Raw genomic sequence first — 22,700 nt, 5'->3', positions numbered from 1 at the left:
GTTTGCTTGTTTTAATCAATTTTAAATCATGCTTTTTATTTGTTCTTGTTTCTAATGTCTCTGTAAAGCACTTTGAATCACCTTGTTGTTGAATTGTGCTATACAAATAAACTTGCCTTGCCTTGCCTTGCCTTTTGTATACATACTAAAAAATATATGAAAGTAATGAGAAAGTGGCCACTTTCATGAGTAAATCATGTTTTTACTATTTCTTTTCCATATGGGACATGCAGAAAGCCTATACTTATATATGTTAGATTGCAAGAAACAAGATGTGTTTGCATGGTTAGATTACTTACACTGATACACTTCTACTCTATAAAGGGCTTACTTGTTTTTGAATCTGCCAATTTGCTTTGGTCTGGTAAGATTACTTTGGTTATTATTAAATCAGTCTGTCTCCCCCCGTGTTCATAAATTTGCGCTATTAGATAATTAGATCCTCTCAGAACTTTTCACTTCCAAACAGACTCATTCTGATTGTGGCTTTTGCTAATTTACCGTGCTTGGTAAATATGGCCCAAAGAGTGACTCGTTTGAAAAATAAGTGATGTCAAATTGAATTCAAATAGGAAATAAACCGTTTTACCCAGAGCTCTAAACGCAGGTCTTAATGAAGCCGTTTCATAATATAATCATTTACCCTTTGAGCATTCAGTCTAGTCATTCGCATTATGCATGTTGTTTTATTAGTTTCATGTTCTTCACATTTGGCCTGTATCTCTTGTTAATGGGCATTTAAACTGTCAAAAAAAAAAGTTAAAAAGTTCAGTTGAAACTTTGCAGACAATCTAAACTAACAAACACAAAAGACTTAGGCACCCTATGGGGGGAAAAAGACAGAAGATTTAAAATGTCAAACCATTTGCCTTGGAGGTTTGGAAAAAAACTGTAATCTGTAAGGAAAAAAAATAGGCAAACCTTCAGATATTCTATAAGCATCGCTGACAGAGACAACCATTGGCACTAATAGAAGAAAAGATATAAAGTAAAATTAAATCACCGGAGGGTGACGGATTGACAAAGGGAACAGAAAAATGCATTTATTTCAAATAATTGTTATTAGGCAGATAAGCTGACAAATCCTTACCCAAACATGTCTAGTGACAAGTCATGATATTTTTGGGAAGCACAGATTATGGGCTGACAAGTGTGGAGTCGGCAAAATGAATGCTTGTTTTATTCAGTGGAGGTGAGAGAGAGAGGAGCAATAACTGACTTGCACAAATATGCTGCCAATATGTCTGATGTTATATGTGATAGCATCTTAACACCTGTTCCCTACCTTTTAAAAATCCTGAAAACATGTTCACAGAATTTCCCTGTGTGTGTGTGTGTGTGTGTGTGTGTGTGTGTGTGTGTGTGTGTGTGTGTGTGTGTTTGTGTGTGTGTGTGTGACAGACAGCTTGAAAATGGACAAATTGATGCAAAACAAATGTTTGCATTATTTTTAGTCTGGGGAAAAGTTTTCTTATTATGGCTTTGTGCTCACGTGTCCATATTAATAATTGTTCTCTGTTATGTTGTCTTGTTCCCCCTTTTAAACGTTATTTTTCAAATATGTTCTTTCCTCTTTTTTTTTTTTTTTATCCCCTTAGTTAGTACCCATTGCCACATGCAGGATTCTTTTTTAATTTTCTATCCCACCACTGAATTAATTTATACACCCTGATTTCTTTAACCTCTTGCTAACATCCTTCCTATATTTTTCATTATATCTTATTCAATATAAATAAATAAAAAGAAAAGAACCACTGAGTATTATTTTTTTCCTTCCTTCCTCAATTCCTGTGTCCTCTTGAGCTTTTATAGTGCATCAGTATATGAGTATCCTTCATGTATCTTTACTTTAGCACAACACAGAAAGGTCATCATAAGGACACTATGATTACAAGAAACTGACCATGAATAAGTCTTTGTTGGGTTTTACAAAAGCAACATGATTCTGATGATGAGAGAGGAAGAGCGAGTCTTTGTTCCTTTATTATATGAAGTCAATTTCTAGTAATCCCCCTTTCAATGGGAGAACTGAAGCAAACTGTTTGGAGGCTGATGACCAAAGCAGAAACCCATTCACTCACAATAGCCCTTGGTTAAGACTGCCTGGAGCAAGGGATTGTTGAGAGAAACAAACACTGTTAGCTTTTATGTTGAGTATTCACAGATCAAACCCCTGGCTGTTTGCAAACGAGGTATATAAAGATACTCCATAGAGGTTTTAAGACTAATGCTGATGTGAAACACACATATACAAACATATGTAGGAAACTTTTAAATCATTTATTTCAACCCCACCCCTTCCCGTGCATGTGCCCTTGTTATGGCACCATCATTGAAGAGTGTTACAAATTGTACTCTCTACATTTCTTCAAAGGAACTTCTCAGTTGGCCTTTGAAGACAGAAAAATGAAGACAGGACAGTTTGTTTCTCTGTGCATGCTTTTTCGAAATGACAAAAAAAAATTTGCATGTGCATTTTATCTTTTAAACAGTGAAAATCAAAATGAGAATTTCAAGTGGCACAATAGAGATTTAAACTAATTGACCTCTGTGGCTTTTCTAAAGTAGAAACTACAATTTTTTTCAAATGAGAGGTGAAGGACTTTTATTAAGAAAAAAATACAAAAATAAAACTCGTAGCAGCCATGACTGAACGAGTCAAATCAGTCTTTAAAATGTTCCTCGAAAATCTTTCTCACATCATTCTTCTTCACAGAAAACCTTTGCTGCCTTTTTATTTTGGGTGGGAACTTTAACCTCTGTCAAACAAAGTGATGCAAAAGTGTTATCAGCTGCAAAGTTGACCATGTCAGCTTTTGATTCAACACTACATAGCTGACAGATTAATTTATAACTAGCTTTCTTAATTCACAAACTGGTCCCTTGTTTCACTTACTGATATATTTTCTAACAGTTTTATGGCTGGCAGAGTAAGTGTATGGTTGTGCAACTAGATGACTAAGAAACTAACTGGCCTCTTTCATGCCCCACTTAACCTCTTTCTACATGGTCATTGCTGGATGAATCACTTGCCTTATATGTCATGCATCATACTCCTGGCTGTCTAATCACATCTCTTTAAATTATCTTCCTGTGCTGTTGGGATGCACTGCTAGTAAGATCTTTGTGGGTTTGTTGTAAAGTAACTTTTGTTGTATTTATTTTACAAGTCATGACACTCAGTTCTTAGCACTGTAGTGGCTTTGCGCTGAAAGCAATGTGAAATGACAGTGAGGTGTTTGACAAGAGGATAAAACAATTCAGGAAACAAGAAAAGCAGGGGCACAGAATGAACTGGAGATTAAGTAAGAAATAGATATGATGAGACAAGAGAGTGAGAGCAAAATGGAAAATTGTGAACATAGAAAATATTTATTTCTAGGTTTACTTCTAGTGTTACAATTTGCTCCATACCCTATGAACTATAGTTTTTTGTGTGTGTGTGTGTTACAGAGAGGTTAAGGGATTCATATTTAGTAATACAAAAGGAGATGGATAAAACAGGATATCTATAGACCATTTGTGCGTTTTACTCACTGGATAACACGCACACATGCACGCTTGGTTAAGATTCATTTCCATGCCCACGCCAAAGTGTGTGTTGTGACTCTCATATAACAACTAGTGCTTTGGTGACACATTGATGTGATTCTTATATTTAACATTTTGTATTGCCCAAAGTTAAGTTTCAAAAAGCAAAGAAAGCACTACAATGTGTTACTTTTCACATAAGTTTCTTTTTTGCATCACTCAACTTGTTTATGACTCTCTTATGTGCACCTGTTTATGCTTCATTTTCTATTGTTACCAAGGGTCTTTTGAAGTTTCCCAACAACATTGTTTTTTTGGGTTTTTTTTCACAAAGTGCTGTATCCTTGACATAGGATAGATTTTTCTTTTTTTTTTTAACTTTTTTACTTTGCAGTGTGTATGGTTTCATTAGTCATCTGAAGGCATCTTTTTAAAAAAAAAAAAGGAAAGGCAAAGCCAAAATTAAAGTCTTTTTCTTCTATGTTTAATTATTCAGTGCTAGAAGAAGAAAATGCTACATTTCAAAATGATGAATGTTAGACGGTTCAAGAACAGTATTCAGTTTACTGTATGCCTGCGATATGCATTTTAGGTAGAATTCATTGGAATGTTGTGGGCTTCTATGTTTTACATAAACCCCTGTGCCCAGCCTATAGCGTTGTTTGTGGATATTTTGATTTGGATCAGGTGACTGACTTGGTGTCAGAGCTTTAACTCTGATACTGCTGGATAAACAGAAACTTACTCAGGAACGAGGTCACACAAAGCTCAAGTTTTCACTCGCGAGAGGGAAGCAGTTGTTTCCAACCCACTTCAACTTGCGTCCCCCTGCAGGCTGCTTTTATTGCTTACACACATGAATATGCATAGTCTCATTAACATGTGACATCTTACACAGGCATATATGTGAACAAAGAGCAGTGTGTGTGTGTGTGTGTGTGTGTGTGTGTGTTTGTGTGTGTGTGTGTGTGTGTGTGTTTGTGTCAAGATATGGCCCTGTGAACGCCTCCTTAAAAAGCTGGTGACAGGAGTCCAGCGGTCCACCTAACCAAAGGGCTCTTACACTTAAGCAGATACAGAGTAGGTGTCCTCCCATAGTATAAATCAGAAAGAGAACAGTCTTCGCAGACTGCTAAGGATCAGACATCCTATCAATATGCAATTGATTATATACCTCTAAATATTAGTGTAAAGTGTAAAGTGTGCGTGTTAGTCCCCATAGGGAAATAGTTCCTCTGCATTTAACCCATTCACCCAGTGAAGCAGTGGGCAGCCGCCAGTGCAGCGCCCGGGGAGCAGTGTGTAGGGACGGTACCTTGCTCAGGGGTACCTGAGGGTAGCCGTTCAGTGGAGTCGAATCCCCGACCTTCCGATCATGGGGCCACCACTCTACCTACTGAGCTATCCCTGCCCATTATTGATTATATGTTCCTAAGTACAAATGACAATCGTGGGGCGATCGTGGCTCAAGAGTTGGGAGTTCGCCTTGTAATCGGAAGGTTGCCGGTTCGAGCCCCGGCTCGGACAGTTTCGGTCGTTGTGTCCTTGGGCAAGACACTTCACCCGTTGCCTACTGGTGGTGGTCAGAGGGCCTGGTGGCGCCAGTGTCCGGCAGCCTCGCCTCTGTCAGTGCGCCCCAGGGTGGCTGTGGCTACAACTGTAGCTTGCCATCACCAGTGTGTGAATGTGTGCGTGAATGGGTGGATGACTGGATATGTAAAGCGCTTTGGGGTCCTTAGGGACTAGAAAAGCGCTATATAAATACAGGCCATTTACCATTTACCATCGTGAAATATCACTCAAACACTTGGCTATTAGGAACATTTCATTTCTTTGCCCCATTATCATACCACAGTATAGGGGTATGCTGTTGTCATCATCTGTCTTTGAAGAGTCATCCTATCTGACCTTACACGTCATACATAATGACTAAATTTGACATTTAATGACAGTCTTTTGCATTGTCAAAAAAAATGTTCACTTTCAAACACATTCACAAAGAAAATAACCAGGAACGTTGGAGTGCAGTTAATCGCATATATAGCTTAATAAGTCTCTTATTTGCCCACGCAATTATTTTACTTGATTGAATTTTAACTGTGGAACTGGACAAGTTGAGAAATGCTTTCAAGCTAAATTAAACTACTTTAAATTGCTAGTTTAGTAGAGCTGTAAAACATTAATACTGGTAGCAGTGCAGCTGTAAAATAATTTCAGTAAGGCTAATCATACATGCCATAAGACCCATAATTTCACTCTCAAAATGGTGTGATAATGTAATTATGCAGTTTTATGCCAATTAGTTGTCAGAAAATAATGTAGTACAGTGCAAAATCTAAATTTAAATATAAATGTATGTTTTGTGGCTTGCTTTTATATTGTCTCAATAACTTTTGTGTTTCCTTGCTGATTCAGCCCCTCATTTTAGACCTCCATACAGCAGCTCATACCTGAAAATTGGCACAAGTAAAAGTGTTTTTTTTTTTTTTTGTAGTTTTTTAAACTAGCTACTCTGTAATGGTCCTGAAAAAATAGTGTGCAATCTTATCTATACTCACATAGTACTTCTGAATCTTTTCAGTGTGTGTGTGTGTGTGTGTGTGTGTGTGTGTGTGTGTGTGTGTGTGTGTGTGTGTGTGTGTGTAAAACAAATGTTAGACAGTGCATCATTACTGCAGTATGATTGGCATCCAGGACTGACAGTTCTCCTTTTGGGGGTGAATGCACACGGGCAGCAACAAGGTACATAAATCAAAGGCAGAAAAGCAGAGGTGTATAGAAACCACTTTGTACCTCATGTGGACATTCACACTATTGTGTATACATTTGTGTTTTTGTGTAGTACTTATTGTTGCCTTTTCGTGTTCCCTTGGGAATCTCCTTCCTCATTATACATGGCTCTCCTGGGCCATGTATATATAGGAGTGTGTGTGTGTGCGTGTTGTCTAAAACACACAAGCAATACTGCAGAAACACATGTCAGCAGCTGTGTGTATTGCCTATTTCTGCCTCACTCTCTTCCTCTTCCTCCTTTTAGTTTTTGTTTGTCTCTGTCAATCTTGTCCCCAGGCAGTTTACTGGAGAGATTTAGACAACAGCTCTGCTTTCTTCAGCCAAGTCTATGACCTGGTGTGTGTGTGTGTGTGTGTGTGTGTGTGTGTGTGTGTGTGTGTGTGTGTGTGTACGTACATGTAAGAGTGAGCAAAAAAGATTTTGTGCCCAATTAGTAGCTGGAGTGAAGTGCAATGCTAAATTATTTAGTTACTGTCTACTTGATCCAATGCTACCAAATTTGGGGAGAGAGTAATGGAGACAGTAAGATGAAAAGTTAATCTACATATGTAATATGTGATGACAGAATGCTTGCCGCTGATCTCTGCCATGCTTCAACCCTGAATTAAATGTCCCTCTGCCAATACCAGAGATGCGTGCATATGATGGCTTCTAAAAACTGACAGTGAGAATTAGAAAGCATGATCGTAAACTAGGCTTGGGCAACTGGACGAATATATCGACTATCGACGATAGGCTGAGCCCATCGTCAATTGTTTTTACAGGGATGATTTATTTATTTATTTGCCCATGAGTAAGTTTGCTAATAACGATGGAGCTAATAGAAGCATCAACAGAAAAAAATATATAAAAATAGTAGCGCTGTTTTAACAGCATCCTCTTTCATCTGCGAGCAAATGCACCCTCCTCAGAGTCCGCCCAAATGCTTGTTGATGGAGCTGCAGAAGGTGGTGATAGCTGCATACTCAGCCGGATGGTGGACACGTACATGCTCATGCAAGTTAGTCGTGTTTGAGTACTTTGCTCGCACTATATGTCTGCACAAGCAGCACACCTCTTTGCCTCTTTCCTCTCTACCTCTTTCATCTGGTTTAAAGGCAAAGAAATCTCACATTGGCAACTTTATATTTTTTTTAGTGCTGTCATCGTCAATGCGCCGTCATCACGACTAACGCGATTAACAATTAACCCATCTGGAGTCGAAATCTCTGAAATGCCCCTGTCGGGCAGTTTGTCCGAAGTTTGTTCATTCTGCACTCCAGATGGGTTGAGCGCGTAAAAAATTTAAATTGCGTTGATTGTGATGACCACGTTAACGCCGCATTACCGCTGACAGCCCTAATTTTGGGGGGGAAATTAGTTTGTACCCTATTAATATTTATAGGCCAGTAGTCAAACCTATTTTTATTTAAGTCTTCTACCACCACTGAGTCACCCTTGGACTTTCAGTCAGAGTATACATGTTTCACATGAGGAGAAAAGGCTGGAAGAAACATTGCCGTTTTTTAAGATAAAATGTAAGGAAGCAGGATCATACATACTACGGTCTTATTTCCCTGAATTGTTACTTAACTATGATTGCATTGTTCTTCTTTTTCCTATAAAATCCTAATGGGATGTATTATTTCCACCTCTTTCTTTTTCTGGGTGTTCAGAACCTGCTGTCAGAGAAAGTTGACCAGATGATGGAGTGGTCTTCTCGGCGTTCAGTTATCCGGATGAATGGGGACAAGTTCCGTCGTTTTGTCAAGGCCCCACCCAGAAACTACTCTGTCATCGTCATGTTCACTGCCCTACAGCCTCAAAGGCAATGTTCTGTCTGCAGGTATATACACGTACACGTGCAGTACACCTACTGTAGGACACAATGTGCCATAGCTCTTACTGTAACAGCTATTCCTTTGTCCTTCCCGCTATTGCCCAAGATGTCATGCCCTCCTGTGAGTTTTCGCAGTGGGCTACAGTGAAAAAGTCCTTTAAACTCATGTTCTTTTCTTCTGTACTACCAAAAGGAAATGAATACTGTCCACAGAACAAGTCCCATAGCCACTTCTATACTTATATACATTAAATGCACAGGGAGATTTTAAAAAAATAACAACAACAGACAAAACTCCAACTGCAATCTTAAATTGTAATTACTACTTAAAAAAAAATCCAACCTGTATCACATTTGCAGCAGAATGAGGTACAACACAGCAAGGTCAAGTACCTGTATAACAAATTAGATTACTCTCTCTAAGATTACTGTCTCTCTAATCTAATCTGAGGTTCTTCAACAGTTTTTTTTTTCTTGTCTTGTCCGTGATGGTGGAGAGGTTGGAATGGAAGAAATTGATTCTGTGGAAAGCTATGTTTTATACGCATAATGAGTAGGGATGGGTATCGTTTAGGTTTTATCCGATACCAGTACCAAACCGGTACTTTTGAAACGGTGCCGGTGCTTAAAGAATGGAGAACACACACTTTGTCCAAAAACCTCTTATGTTTATCTGTTTTTTTTTTTGTTTTTTTTGTAAAAAGATAACAATGTTAGCCTTTTCTGCAGCTATAGGGCATATATGGTATCACTCTTGGCTGGAAGCAGTGCTTAATCAATAGAAAAAAAACACCAGTTTTGTCTAAAAACCTTGATTAAGAATTCTGGTTGGGTTGGATCAAATACTTATTTCACTCAATAACAAAAAAATATTTATTTATAACTTTTATGTCATATATTTTGCTTTTTTGTTTTGTTTTGGGGGGCAGGTAGATATTATCTCTCTCCATCCGAATGAAACTACCATGAAAATTAGACACTGTTCATTTCTTTGCAAGTGAGAAAAATTAAAATTCAGCAGTGGCTGAAATAATTATTTCTCTCATTCTATTTTTAATGAAAATTTGTTCTTATGTGAATCTACAACTTTAACGCCCTGACAAGTGTTAAATTGTATTTCAGCACCATGGACAGTTCTTATCATGGCACTGGAGTTCATAATTGAGACAGCTCTAGAGCTGTCCATGGTTATGAAAGCTTCTTGTCAGAGAACCCAAAATGTGGCGTTACGTGTGATACTGCAGTCTGCTGCATATTACTTAATTATTTCTTGCTTGTCTGATGGTTGGTTGTGATGATGGTTTTTGATGGTATTTTTGTTTTTTCAGTCATACTAATTTATATTAAAAATAGTGGCTATTACAATTTTTAGGAATTTTCAGTTTGAGAACTCAAATAGTGAATGCTTACACAAATAACAAGCTTAATCTGAAAATGTAGTAAAAATTACATACAAATTTAGTCTGTAACTGCTTCATTTTGTATGGTAAACCTAGCCATCTCCTCTTTGCTATGTAGTAAAAACCAGGTAGCTGACCATATCGTTGTGTCCAAAGGGGCATCCAGCCAGCTGATGAAATCATCACTGACCTTCTCTATCTTGACCTGGCTGGTTTCTTTAATCAGCCACTCTTCTACGTCATCAGTCACTTGATTAGATAAGTTATTCATCAGCCATGTCAGTACCACACAGCAGGCAGACAGAGTGAACTCAGTGTATGAAAGTAACGCAACACAAAAAATTATTGTTTCTGCTTTTGGCGTTCGTATAAAATTATCTTTGCTGAAATTGCATGACAGTAACTCAATAAATCATTGCCAAACCAGATTCTGCAATTTACAGTTTCATACACACCATAAATACAAAGTCCTTTCATTCAAAATATCTAAATTCTAAATGTTTGTATGTGTTTTTAATCTAACAACAAACTAGGGAACTTATATAATACGTACTATATAAAACTATATAAACTACTACATAAAACTTATACTGTATAATTAACAGATGTATACATTAATGTCACTCCTTTTGTCTTTTGTCTTCACTTTCTCTGTCTTTCCTTGTTCCAAGCATTCTCTTATTAACATTAGTGTGACATCATTAGAAAAAGAGAGCAAGGAGAGAGTGTAAGATGGATGTTAGATGGTGACCTGAGTGTCTGCTTTAAGAGGACTATCGGGCAGTGAAAACGATGGCTAATCACTGGAGTCCTCACTCCCACATCACTCTTAAGCTCTGTCCCAGTTTCATACTACATACTAATTTTAACTAGGCTCTTTAAGTTTTGGAATTTAAGTACACAAAAGAATGATTGTTTTTGAGCATAGCACTGATGGAAAATGTTTTTGCACATGCTTGTGTTTATTGTGAATGTAATACTGTTGCATTTTACAATAGTAAATTAATATATATCTCTTCTGTCTGTCCTGTTTATTTTGTAGGCAGGCAAATGAGGAGTACCAGGTCCTGGCAAACTCATGGCGGTACTCATCTGCTTTCTCCAACAAGCTATTCTTCACGGTAGTGGACTATGATGAGGGAGCTGATGTTTTCCAGCAGGTAACCATTTTCAACTGGTTCGCTTAAACCCACTGCAGTCTTTAGATTGTCATACTCACTACCTAAAGTTGCACTAAAAATAATGATAATTTGATGTGTGTTCATGCATCTGTTGGATTGAGGATAGAACTAGATTGTTTGTTAGTACTTGTTATTCCTCCACTGGTTCCTTCTTTGTTTTTGTTTTACCAGATATTTAAAACTCAGAAAAGAGGCGTCAAAAAAATAGCTGTCATTTTTGTTTTTTGGGGGTTTTTTTTTTTGTTTTGTTATTATAAGATACTCTTAGAACTTTCAATAGATGCATATTGATATAAAGCCTGTTTTTAGTTCTATTCTTTCTTTTATCATGATTTAGATTAACAATAATCCAGAAAAAAACATTTTAAGTGCTAAGATTTTTTTTGCTTTTACTACTTTTGTTTTTGTTCTTTTCTGCTTACTATTTCGGTATATTTTTCCTTCTCTTATATTGTTTTAATGGTTGCTTCTTGTCCTCTGTCTTGTACTTTGTTGTTTAGTATTGAGTTGTAGCATGGTGCAGGGTCCTGACCTGATTTTTGGACTTTCCTTAACCCTTTAAAGCCGGTCTGAGCGGGTACGCTCTGTTTTGCGTAACTATTTTTAAATCCCGGTAGCTCTGCAACCACGTGAGTTAGCGCAATAATTTTTTTTGCATATGAAACCGGAGGAGTTGTACTTACATCTTATGCCATCAGCTTTTCCTAGGTCACAGTTTCCTTCCACATATAGCTTTGCAAAAACTGCATAAAAAGCACTTGCAGCAACAAAAACATAATATTCCAGAAACACGCTTTGCCGATCCCATCAGCTGTTCATCACACTTCCTACGTTGGAATAGATGTCAGCACAAACTTTTGCATGTCCGCCATTACCTGCCCGAAACCGGAAGTGACGTTATTTTCGCGGAAATGTAGTTGTTTTTTTTTTTTAACCATCAGGGCCTCAGGGCCTATATTGGTGTTTTTAAAAGTTATCTTTGACTTTATGACTTTCTGTGTTGTTTCTGGGATGCTTAGGACTCATATTGCACTGCTGGAAATAGTTTGCAGTATAATATTTATTTTCGTTTTTCCTGCAGTATATAAAAATTGGTGTATTTCATAAATAAAACTATGAAGACACTCAAAATAAATTTCCTGTGGTGGGAAACTAGTTTGTGCAACTTTTTTGTATTAACAGTTTTTAGGGATAAGCCTCTTAAATTTCTCTAACTAGAAATATATGTTAAAAAAGCCAAAACGATTTTCAATTTTTTTGTAGTTTATTGCACTTTTTTGCAATTTATGTAATTACTATGCACTTAATGAATAATAAATTATTAAAATCTGGGCTATAATTGTTGTATTGATGTATAGCAACTTGAAATGCTCCCAAAAATGGCACCACACCATGTAAAAATATAATATAAGCTCTGGCGGACTTGGTTCTATGGTAGGTCTTAAAGGGTTAAAGTCCTTGAAGTTACATAGCATAACTGTAAAGATAGTCAAATTTGTTTGATCATTTTGGCAGTTGAAACATAATAAAACATAACTAACTTTTTCCTTGACAGTTCTCATAAATTTTAACAACAGTCTCAAATGTCTTGGGTGCAAAGTCTAGACAGGATTTGAAACTTCAACAAAAAGTTGAAGTTTAAATGCAGTATTTACCTGACAGCAGCACTTTAGAATTTGGCTCCTGTGAAATGGTACTGATACAAAAGTAGAGTGAGTGCAGCTTTGCTCTCTGATGCTCTCTGGCAGTAAGGATATCTTCACTGAAAGTTTTGGCTAATGTTTTGTTGTTTGTGTCACCTTAATGATGACTCATTCATGAAACTGTTTGTGCTGGAAATACTACTGTGTCCACATTTAAATGACAACATATGCATTTTTATTTGCCGAACTTCATAACAAAATAAAGCTGAGGAAGGAAGGAAATGCTACATCATCCCACATGATAGAAGTATTTGGGGGAAATGCCAGCAATGAAAACAAATTCAAGCCTATGCCACCAGTCTGCTAATATGTTATGATTTAGGATAATATTTTGCCCTTGTGTATTTAATGATTCATTAACTTAATATCTTCTTCATTGTGTGTTCTCTTTCTCTTAGTTGAACATGAACAGCGCCCCAACCTTTATGCATTTCCCAGCAAAGGGAAAGCCAAAAAGGGCTGATACATTTGATCTGCAAAGGATTGGCTTTGCCTCAGAACAGCTTGCCAAGTGGATTGCGGACCGCACAGATGTTCAGGTACTTTATAATCAAAACATTTATTCAGTTTTGTGCAGTTGCAGAAACATTCACGTGTTTGTGAGAAATGGTGAAGAAACCTGTGTAGATACACCCACAATAGTTTTTGTAGATATGGTTAGAACTGTTGAAATCCCGTGTATTGCAGATTATTGACCTTTTCGATAAATGGACTGGTATTTATATACTCAAAACACTTTCTGCTACAAGTCTCATTCACTCATAAATTCATACAACACTTTTCTATGTGACTAAGTGTTTTGTCTTCAGTGGATGCATCCCCGACAACGCTTTCCTTCAAATTGGCTATTACTGTGTAATGCTGAGGTGTTTTTGACCCAGGTTGTTTTTTCTTTTTCTCTCTCTCTCTTTGGTTTTCAATTCAACCTTCAGTTTTCAATTCCAGCAAAAAATATGCTTGTAACCTGCTTGCACAAGTTACTTATAATTTTTCCTTGGCAGTTTCCTTGACTAGCAGATGGATATTCTAGAAGCCTACAGTAATGTGCAAAAGTCTTCAATCTCCTTTCATTTCTTTATATTTTGTTAGGAAAATGGGGAATAAGAGTTTGATTGTAACATATGCAAACATAGATAGAGGTGAACTATGTAAGGAAAAAATTGCATATGCAGTTCTAATGAGCTTGAAAGTCATTATTTTGTATGACTATCTCTATTCTTAAACACAACCTGGACTCTTAGGAAAGCTTCTTTGTAATTTCTTAAAGGACTCTTTATAAATACTTCCAGCCTTCTCCATTTATAAATACTACTTTATAAATACGTCCAGACTTCTTAAAGGACATTCGAAGGCACTTTTTTGTTTGTTGGCTTCTTTTTGTTCCATTCTCCGTCATGGTGATGATTTTCTTTAACTGCCAATAAAATAAAATTTGTTGGCAGTATGTTTGGCTCATTGTCATGCTGAAAAATAAGGCAGTTGCTATAACATACCAAAAATATAGTTGATACTTTTCCAGATGCATCTACACGGTGGATCAAACTCTAATGGTTCTTTTCTGTGTTCGTAATTAAATCGATTTTGACAAGGTCACCATCACAACTGAGTGAAATTCAGTTTGATGCAAACCATGACAGATTATCCACAGTGTTTTGTCTATAGTGACTGTAGACACTCACTGTTGTACCTCTGGCCCGATGATCTCCTCTACACATGTTGATGACAATGAACCAATACTTTCATATTTGGAGTCATCGCTCCATAAGGCCTTGGCCTATTGTCAATATTTTTTTTCAATTTATTTCTTGTGTAATTTGACATACCTCAGTCTCCCTTTTCCCCTTCCTTACTTAAGAAAGGCTTCTTGTTGGCCACCTTTCGATTCAGGTTATTTCCTGTTTAGCAAACTTCAAAGGTCAGATGCATTTCTTAAGTCCTGTGTCTTTGCTGTTTGCATTCCCTCTCCTTGTAAGGGCAGGAATTTCAGATTCTGCTCATCAGCTGTTGGGTTTTTTTGTTTGTTTTGCTTTGTTTTTCATGTTTTAAGCACATACTGCACACCATGCTGAGATATGCCAAGCTTATAGTTAATAGCTTTGGGAATCATCTTTTTGTTGCAAAAATTGTATGCCTGCCATACTTTAACTTTTACGTTTTTCTTAGATTCAACTAAATAAATGGAAACAAATTATGTATTTTTGTGACGACTGCTAGTAGCAAAGCTGTTTATGTGTAGACACGAGACTGATTCATCCCTTGACCTAGCTACATTTTTTTTGCTTTAATAATTCATACATCAGTGTCCTTTGACTTTGACATTTAGTGTCATGTGTGCACTGTATTCTGGAAATGAAAGTTGAATGGATGGAATACAACAATAAGTTATTCTTGCTTTTTCCTTCAACCTTTCATCAAGATTCTAGTGTGGGTGTAGTAGAACCATGTTAAAATAAACAGGAAAAAAATGTTTTTTCCTCTTTATGCATACATAGTCAAGCATTTGCAGCCTGGTACATGGCAAATTTGTAGGGCAAACTTTTAATAGCTGTAGAGTGTCAACACATTCTCATTTGCAATATAATAATTTCAAGCCAGTTCAATTGTATTTATATAACACCAAATCACAACACCAATCACCTCAAATAAAATTGTCACCAGTTACACATTTATCTTTTAGAACATCTTGATCTGTTGGAGTAACAATGTTTGGTATTATAGTCGCACTGAAATATCCTCAAGAAGAAAGACACTGAAAATAGAAGAAAAAAAACATATTGCAGAGAATTTCATAGACTAATTTTATTGGCCTTGGTTGATCACATCCTCAAATATTACTGAGTTTAATGGAACTGAGTATGTACCCCAGTATAATGTCACAAGTTATTATTATTATTTTATATAATTAATAATGTAGTTTTAATTCACAAAGTAGTGTGTGATTATGTGGAGGAAGAGTATTCTGTCAGAAACAGATTCATGGTCTTTGTTCTAGATGGAGTAATTGTGCTTGCTGTGTTGTGGCTCTCTTAAATTTCTTTTTATGTCTCTGTCACAGAAATTAACTGCAAGGAGTTTTTAATTTATATGTAAAATTCATATTTTAGTACTGGAAGTAAATTATTTGAAATTATGGAATTATTTGACAGTTTCAAGGACCCTTTTCTGCTCACATTAGTATTAGTTCAGAAAATGATTTGACATTTTAAATCAGCTTTATATTTGCTTCTCCTTCAATAAAAAACCCTCAAAAATATAAAATATAAAAAACACTGAATACATAATGTTACTTTCATCCACTCACTGAGTTTTATCTTGAATGTGTAAGAAATCATAGGAAATTTTTGCTTTACATCAGATATAGAATATAATTTTACATACAGACTACTACAAAATTAAAGTCATACAGCAACTGCAACATGTTACCATGTTATTCACTTTCATCTCACTTTCTTTCTGGCTTTTCAGATTCGGGTCTTCCGTCCTCCTAATTATTCAGGAACTATTGCTTTGGCGCTCTTAGTATCTCTAGTTGGAGGATTGCTGTATTTGAGGAGGAACAACTTGGAATTCATATACAACAAGACTGGATGGGCCATGGCTGCACTGGTATGATACATATACACCAACATTAGGTTGGAGTGAAATATTTGTTTTTCCATATTTATCTACTTTTACATGTCAGGGACGTTGTGTGAAATGAGATTAGGGGTGTAGTTTTCTCCCCATTTTAACAAAAATATGATGTCATGTTTTATGTAATGGAAAAGTTACTTATCTATGCTTGACTCTCTCATCTGTTATTTTATCTCTCTCTAGTGTGTGGTGTTTGCAATGACATCTGGTCAGATGTGGAATCACATCAGAGGTCCTCCTTATGCCCACAAAAATCCACAGAATGGACAAGTGGTATGAGTTACATTTCTTTCTTCCCTGCCAGTGCATATAAATGTGTATATATATGGTTTAATTTTAGTTGTTTTGTTTCTATTTGGCTTTGTACTGTCTTCTGTCCTTCAATCGATCGAACTTAGCTATGTTTTTACCTTAAAAGCTGTATTTTAAGGTATAAGTTTAATCTTTTTTACTAGGTTGTAAGTGAAAATATATTAGATCAGTGATAAAAACATCTGTAAGGTTATTGGCCTCAAGTAAAATAGACTCTGTGCCATTACCACCTGCTAACGGGTCAGACATGGGACAGTGTGCGTATGTGTGTGTGCGTGCGTGCGTGCGTGTGCGTATGTTACTGGACAGCTGGGAAGAGTCATTTTGTGTTAATATCACCCTAGAGGCATCTCAGAGTCATCTTGGGCCAAGCAGAGTGGGAAAGAGAGAGGTGTTGGCCAAAAGACTTTTTCTTTACCGTAATTCTTTCTTGCTTGTTTTCTCTCATTGGTAAATGGCCTGTATTTGTATAGCGCTTTACTAGTCCCTAAGGACCTCAAAGCACTTTACATGTTCAGTCATCCACCCATTCACGCACACATTCACACACTGGTGATGGCAAGCTACATTGTAGCTACAGGCACCCTGGGGCGCACTGACAGAGGCAAGGCTGCCGGACACTGGGGCCACCAGGCCCTCTGACCACCACCAGTAGACAACGGGTGAAGTGTCTTGCCCAAGGACACAAAGACAGAGACTGTGCGAGCCGGGGCTCGAACCTGCGCTTTCTTCCTTTCATGTTGTCTTCCTTTCAGGTCTTTTTGTTTAACCTAGCTATCAGCCGGAATTAGAGTAATCTATATTTGACAAAGTTTGTGCACATAAACAAGGAATTTGACTCAACCATCCTTTCTTTCATATAGTTGCTGTGTTTTAGAGAATTGCCACTTATTATCAATATGTGTGCAAATACTTACTCACACAGTATTTCCAGATATAGCTTTGCAGGTCATCATTTAGGTTTCTCCACTGAAGTGTGAAATTAAAATAAAAATATGGAAGGAAAATGGAAAAAAACTATGAACTTGGAGGAGAGTAGGATCAGAACAATGAAAGTGAAATGGCCATATAGAAGAAAGGGAGGAATCTGAGAAATTATGTTTGTGTCTGCAAGCCGAGTGCGTGTGTGTATGAGGTGCTGTAAGGGACATTATTACTGAAACGCTCTCACACACACTATTGAAATTTTATCTCTCATACACACTACTGAAACACTCTCACACTGAAACCCTCTCACACACTCCACTGAAAACCAAGGCATTTCAGTTGAACAGGAAGTTGTTTCCTGACAAGGAAACTGAAGGAAAAAGTGGTAAATTTCAAACAAACCACTACACAGATGTCTACTCCGCAACCTGCTAGTAGCCTAAGTGAAGCAGCTGCATTACTTAACAATATATTAGCTTCAGCATAAGTCAAAATTTAGAATAGCAGGAGACGGGCAATATCCTGGTTAATTTTTTTTGGCATATTTGCTTTTTGTCTTTTTTAGCGAAGAAGAAAATATCTTAAAATCGTTAATAAAACCAGGGAGAGAAGGCTTAGTGTTCCTCCATATAGCACAATGGATGTGATATTTACTCAAAAGTATGATGATGTTAAGAATGTCTGAGACACCCAATGCTAGATGATCCATATAAAAAAAATTATATGATGTAATTCAAATGGTGGCACATCATTAATGTTTAGGGAAATCCATTTTTAAGTCACACCAAAAGCATTGTGTGATAGGGCATAGAAAAAAAAGATGTTCTAGGGTTTCATTTTCATCAGTGCAAAAAGAACACGGATCCACCTCAAAGCCAAATCTCTTTTTTTAGAAATTCTGCCACAGGATTAATTTTGTTTATGACTTTAAAGTGTGTTTCTTTAACTTTAGGTAGAATAGGCCATTTCATACATTTCGAGTTTGCTTTATCGAGTGTATCTGAAATAACTAAATTAGAACCATGTTATGTAACCATTCTGTCATAGCTATGAAATATTTTGTATTTGAAGAAACTACTAATACATTTATTATTGCATTTTTTTCAAACAGCTGACCTGCTATTGTCCTAGCAATAAATTAGGAAGCACTGATGAGAAGTTATTGTATATCATAAAGTTTTTAATCAAATGAAGCAGAGGCAGTGGGATCAGTTTACAAAATTAGTTATATTCTCTTTGAGAACAGTTTAGACAATATTCTTCTGAAAAGTCTGTGTAACTTAGAATGACATCGTTCTCATGCAACAAATCTGTTATGAATATAATCTTCTTGTTAAACCAGTCGCTTTTGAAAATTGATTTTCGATTATATTATGAGGAGAGAAGTTGTGGGTAAATATCGTTTTACTCGTGCAATATCATTGCAAAGTCTCTTTGGGAAAGTTCGATATGTTGATCGGGATTTTATTTACCTCAAAATCACATTTCAAAATAAAGTCTAATCCTCCTATTTTACTAAACAAGGGTTGTGGGATGTGGAAACACCGAGTTGCTCTGTGACAGACAAGATTTTAACCATTTAATTCTGAGGGTGCCAACCATAGATTCAAATTCTGGCGCTTTGATGCCACCTTTATTGTATTCCTTAACAAGCTGAGATCTTTCAATGTAATAGGTTTTATTCCTCCACAAAAATTGGAAAATAACTGTGTTAGCCTTATTAATGTTTTTAGAGGAGATATATAGAGAGTGACAAGGATAAATCAATTTGGAGATGCCTTCAGCTTTAGATACGATGTTTCTGCCAAAATAGTGAGGTCTCTGGTTAACCAGTGGCTAAGTGATTTCTTCATCTCCATGATACGGTTAGAAATATTACAATCTCTTCTAATTAGGCATTTAGATATTATCAGCCCTAAATATTTAACTTTACATTAAACTCTAACCGAAGCTATTGAGAAGTCAGAGCTTGTATGAATCGGGAGTTGTTCACATTTTTTGGTATTAAGAGATAAACCAGAAGCTTTAGAGAAAATTGAGTTTTTTCTACCACTGATTTATCTTTCAAAAAAAATAGATGTATCATCTGCGAATTGACTTATTTTGAAGTTTTCATTAAAAATTGATACTCGTATGTTGTTAGAATTCTTTTTTTCATAGTGTTGAGTTTTTGTATATTGGCAACAGTTGAGGTGCCAATATAAAAAGCTTAGGGGAAATAGGACATCCTTCCGAATTCCGCGTTTCACGTTCAAGGAAGCTAATATATTGTCAAGTAATGTGGTTGCTTCACTTAGGCTACTAGCACAGCGGTCCCCAACCCCCGGGCCCTGGACTAGTACCGCTCTGTGAGTCGTTTGGTACCGCAAGTGTTGAGTCTTGGGTTTGAAATTTATGGTTTTCAGGGTGTTTATCGCTTTTTTAAATCGTTATTTTTACATCTTTTATATTGTTAACTCTGTTTCCCTGGGTCTTTTCCCATGTGTTATGATTAAATATTCTTTTTTTGGGGGGTACCGGTACACGTTTTATTTTATTGTATTTACCCGCGACACCTTAAAGGCCGGTCCGTGAAAATATTGTTGGCCTTAAATGGTCTGTGGCGCAAAAAAAGGGTGGGGACCGCTGTACTAGCAGGTTGCTTGTAGTGGTTTGAAATGTACCAATTTTTCCGTCAGTTTCCTTGTCAGGAAACAACTTCCTGTTCAGCTGAATCAGCCAATAAAGGTGAAAAAAGGAGTTGGTCAAAGTCAAACACATAAGAAAAACACTGACAAAAAAAGTACTTTAAACAACTCAAACCCACAGGAAGAAAATGTTCGCGAGGAATCCCTCATTCTTCTTTAACTTTAAGTTTAAAAAAAAAATCTATTTAAAAGACATAATTCTATACTTAGCTTGCCTTTTTTGACAGAGTTTGCCATATCACAGCATGTGTGTAAGTGTTTGGTATGTGCATGCTTCTTGTAATTCATGAGTACATGGATTTTGGGTATAGTCTATGTATGAACCTCTGTGCATAGGTTTGTTAAAGCAAAACTATGTTTCTGTCACATTTTGAGGCAGCAGCTTTTGCTTTTTTTTTTTTTTGGCTCCATAGTGAGACACACTACAATTTCATCTGCTTCACTGTACCATTCGTCAGTTGACAAATCCTTTCAATATAGTGTACCTGGTCTTGCTCGCTCATCATTTTGAAGGAATTACACGGTCTGGTGAATGTGGGAGATTAGAAAAAGAGGTGAGAAAAGGTAACATGAAAAGGGGTGGGAAGAAACAGAAAGGATAAGATGATACTGATCCTTTCTGAATCATCTTCTCATTCACTGCCATTTACCATCAGGGGAGGGAGAGAACAAGAGAGGAAGGTTAAGGTGTGGTTCAAAAGTGTAAAGAAAAAAAGACGAGCATCATTTGTAGTCAAATATAGCCAAGTCCAGCTCCTATGTCAGATAAGTCGGTCCAAAATTCAAGACAAAGCAAAAATAATAGAGTAAAAGCACACATTGCATGTTGTTGCAAACTATGTGAGTGGCGTTACTGCTGTTAAAGAATAGTGGATGGCAGGATTTTAGGAACACTTTGAAATGTTATTAAGTAAAGGGCACCATTATCACTATAACCTTTTAAGAGCAAAAGTATACTCATTGCACACTTTGTCATTGTTATAAAACTTTTTTTTAAGTATATTTTGTAGCCTGTCGTAGGCATGCATAGTCAGCATGGTCATTAAAAAAATGGCAGGAACACAGAGTCACACGAAGCTTCATGTTAGCCTTATGGTGATGAATTTTACATCAGTCATACTCAAGTGGACCTTCATGAACTCATGGATATGGAAAGTATAACTGCAGGGTGACACTGTAAAACAATGGTTAGTAATGTTGCATCAAAGCAAGAATGCTTTGGGTTTCAATCGCCTGCAAATATGGAGTTTGTATGTTCACCCTGTGCCTGCATAGTCTGCCTAATTGTCACAATCTAAAGGTGTTTTGCTAGTTGGTGACTTTAAACTGGCTGTAAGTATGAATAGTCAGGCAGGTATGTTTGTTTCAAATTAGCTGACCGCAGGCAGAGTGGGAGTGAGTAGGCAGGGCATGGAGGAGAAAGAGGAGCAGAAGGAAGACAAAAATAAGTAATTATTTGAACTGATAAACAGACTGAATAAGGACTTAGTTGGGACAAAAATAAAGAAAAGTAAAAACTGTATGTATGTACATAACTTTCATTCAATTATATAATGCAAAAGTACAAAACTGCTCCCTGTCATGTGTGCAATACCATGCATTAGCACAGATGAATTAGGTTTTTAAAAAATAAATTATTTCTACACACAAACAATACCATCAACTTCAACTGAAGAAGCTATTTTGGGCATGAATAAAAGTGTTTCAAAATCAAGAGATAGCAAATGAGTGGACTAGAGGGATGTGGGAATGACAGGGAAAAAGAAAGAAGAGCTGAAGGGTACATTAGAGAGCTACATCAGATGAGGGTGTAACCCATTTGTTGTCAAACAGACTGAAAAATTACAGAGAGCACCAACAGTGCCTGAGAAATAGAGTGCCTTTTACACAGAACAAGACAGAGAGACAATACAGCCAGAATTAAAAGACAGGCAGGGGCAAGAGGGGAGTGTGGTGCTTTGGTAGTCTGTATGCATGCAATACATCCACTCCTCCCTGCACGGTGTTTGTGTGTTATGTTGATTACTGGCTACTTAGAATATCAATCCTTTTGCGTTGGATGAATGGAATTATTTTTTTTTTTTTTAAAACAACAACCTCACTGTTCTACATACTTATCTCCATGATAATGTCCCTTACGGCACCTCATACACTTAAGTTTGTGAACACAATAACTCAGGAAAGAGCCAACATAGGACAACATTTCACATTCATACCATAGGTGAATATAGCAAAAATCATGGACTTGAATATCAGTGACGTCAAGGTCAACATCAAAGTTAGAGGTCAAGTTTTCTGAAAATCTTGTAAATACAATATTTTGCGAAAATGGTCACCTAGGATTTTCAAACTTAAACCCTAGGTGTCACGGTCTGCGGAGACAGGCCGTGTGGTGGTGTGTGTGATGGACCCAGGTGCGTACACAAGTGAGTAGACGGGAGTGAACTTTAACAGAAAGTGAGCCTTTATTATGGCTGAAGACAAAGTGTACAAACACAGCAGGAATAGCGTGACTAAACTAGACTATAACTAAACTGGGAAAACTAGTACTGTGACAAACTAAGAAGACTCAGAGACTATGGTGATAACTGCAAAGACTGACCGTGAAAACATGGAGGTGGGAACAGAGACGACGCAACACAGACTGCATGAAACACATAGGCTGTATCCCAATTCAGGGTCTGCAGCCTTAAAGTACGCAGCCTCAACGATCC

At 36.9% G+C, this 22,700-nt stretch overlaps 1 protein-coding gene across 1 annotated transcript in view; it reads left to right on the top strand.

Moving 5' to 3' along the window:
• The window catches only part of LOC102210641 (tumor suppressor candidate 3), a 77,810-nt gene that overhangs the window by 26,457 nt on the left and 28,653 nt on the right, over positions 1-22,700 (top strand). Inside the window, exons 2-6 of the mRNA XM_005736301.1 lie at positions 7,980-8,149; positions 10,586-10,703; positions 12,826-12,966; positions 15,893-16,033; positions 16,244-16,333. Of these exons, the coding sequence (XP_005736358.1) occupies positions 7,980-8,149; positions 10,586-10,703; positions 12,826-12,966; positions 15,893-16,033; positions 16,244-16,333 (660 nt within the window). The remainder of the gene's footprint in view (positions 1-7,979; positions 8,150-10,585; positions 10,704-12,825; positions 12,967-15,892; positions 16,034-16,243; positions 16,334-22,700) is intronic.

Source organism: Pundamilia nyererei, unplaced genomic scaffold, assembly GCF_000239375.1.
Source record: "Pundamilia nyererei isolate P.nyererei 1_Seehausen unplaced genomic scaffold, PunNye1.0 scaffold00068, whole genome shotgun sequence".
Lineage (NCBI taxonomy): Eukaryota > Metazoa > Chordata > Actinopteri > Cichliformes > Cichlidae > Pundamilia > Pundamilia nyererei.
This window is presented reverse-complemented; position numbering and strand designations above follow the sequence as displayed.